This window comes from Aplysia californica, unplaced genomic scaffold, assembly GCF_000002075.1.
Source record: "Aplysia californica isolate F4 #8 unplaced genomic scaffold, AplCal3.0 scaffold01405, whole genome shotgun sequence".
Taxonomy (NCBI): domain Eukaryota; kingdom Metazoa; phylum Mollusca; class Gastropoda; order Aplysiida; family Aplysiidae; genus Aplysia; species Aplysia californica.
Window position 1 is genome coordinate 82802 of NW_004798675.1, and position 1203 is coordinate 84004.

The 1203-nt window shown below is 43.6% G+C and overlaps 1 protein-coding gene across 1 annotated transcript in view; it reads left to right on the plus strand.

Annotated features, from left to right (window-relative positions):
* Positions 1-666: 666 nt before the first annotated feature.
* Positions 667-1203, plus strand: part of LOC106013875 (uncharacterized oxidoreductase MexAM1_META1p0182) — a gene marked incomplete in the record, with an annotated part of 8901 nt that continues 8364 nt past the window's right edge. The window contains 2 exon segments of the mRNA XM_013090668.2: positions 667-841; positions 1054-1146. Of these exon segments, the coding sequence (XP_012946122.1) occupies positions 740-841; positions 1054-1146 (195 nt within the window).

Below are 1203 nucleotides of genomic sequence, written 5' to 3' on the forward strand. Positions count from 1 at the left end.
CCCCAACCCAACCCGCTCCTCTCAAATTGAGGAAAACCAAGCTGTAATGTTAGTGTTAGTATACACACACGACTGAAAACAGGAGAGACGAACACACACGATACCAAGTCAGTGATCAAAATGATCCGGGGTGCAGTTTCTGACTTTTTATGTTGATCCCCGAAGTGAGTTGCATTAACCAAAAAGCCTATGACATACGGGGCTTTTCCGGCCCGTGTATAAAAAAGAGTAGGCCCTAAGGTATGAAACTGTGACGAGCGTGACACGAGCCACGCTCAAATGTATCGATCCCAACAAATGGAGGTTTGACGAAACTTTCTGCTATTTGCACAACGTAGATCTGCGCCAAACGTTACTAAACTGTGGATGGATTATCTGCTATTGTTTCTGAGTGCAACATGCTACATCTAGATCTAGTAGAAGTACAACTACAGTTGCTGCTGCTGTGGTTGGCTGTTGTTGCTATATGAAAGACATGCATCACTGCAAGCAGATTTTTTTCAGTGTTTTTTTTTAGGGGGGTGGGGGTGGGTTGACCCCTGAAGACACGAATTCGATTTCCAAACGGTTAGGGCGTTTTTTTCGATGAGTTTATCAATTTTTCAGCAAGGAAGTAGTGTTCAGGGCTGCCTATTTCCTAATTGATTCAAACTACGTAGATTTGGGGGTAAAATTTTAAACTTGTACAATCAACTTTGCAGGAAGTAGTTCTGGAATTGGCGCCGCAGTGGCTAAACTGATGGCAAGACGGGGGGCAAAGGTCACTCTTCATGGACGCAACCAGGCCAATTTGGACGCAGTGAAGGAGGAGATTGTCCAAGTTACCGACATCTCCAGCGATGTGAGTTGACATGGTTGAGGCGATATATCTGTTCGAGGGCAGGCACCACTGTCGTCGTTTTCGTCGTTGTCATCATCATCATCATCATCATCATCATCATCATCATCATCATCATCATCATCATCATCATCATCATCATCATCATCATCATCATCCTCCTCCCTATCTCTATAATATCGTTAAGGTCGCGTTTGCCCTCATTTTTTTCCCAGGTAATCAGCGTCACAGGTGACGTCACAGATGCTGCAGTGAGAGAGAAAATTGTGTCTGAAACACTGGACGCTTTTGGCCAGATCGATATACTGGTGAGCCTGGCTTTGCCTGTTTTTAAAAAATCACTTAATAATAAAAACAATAATAAT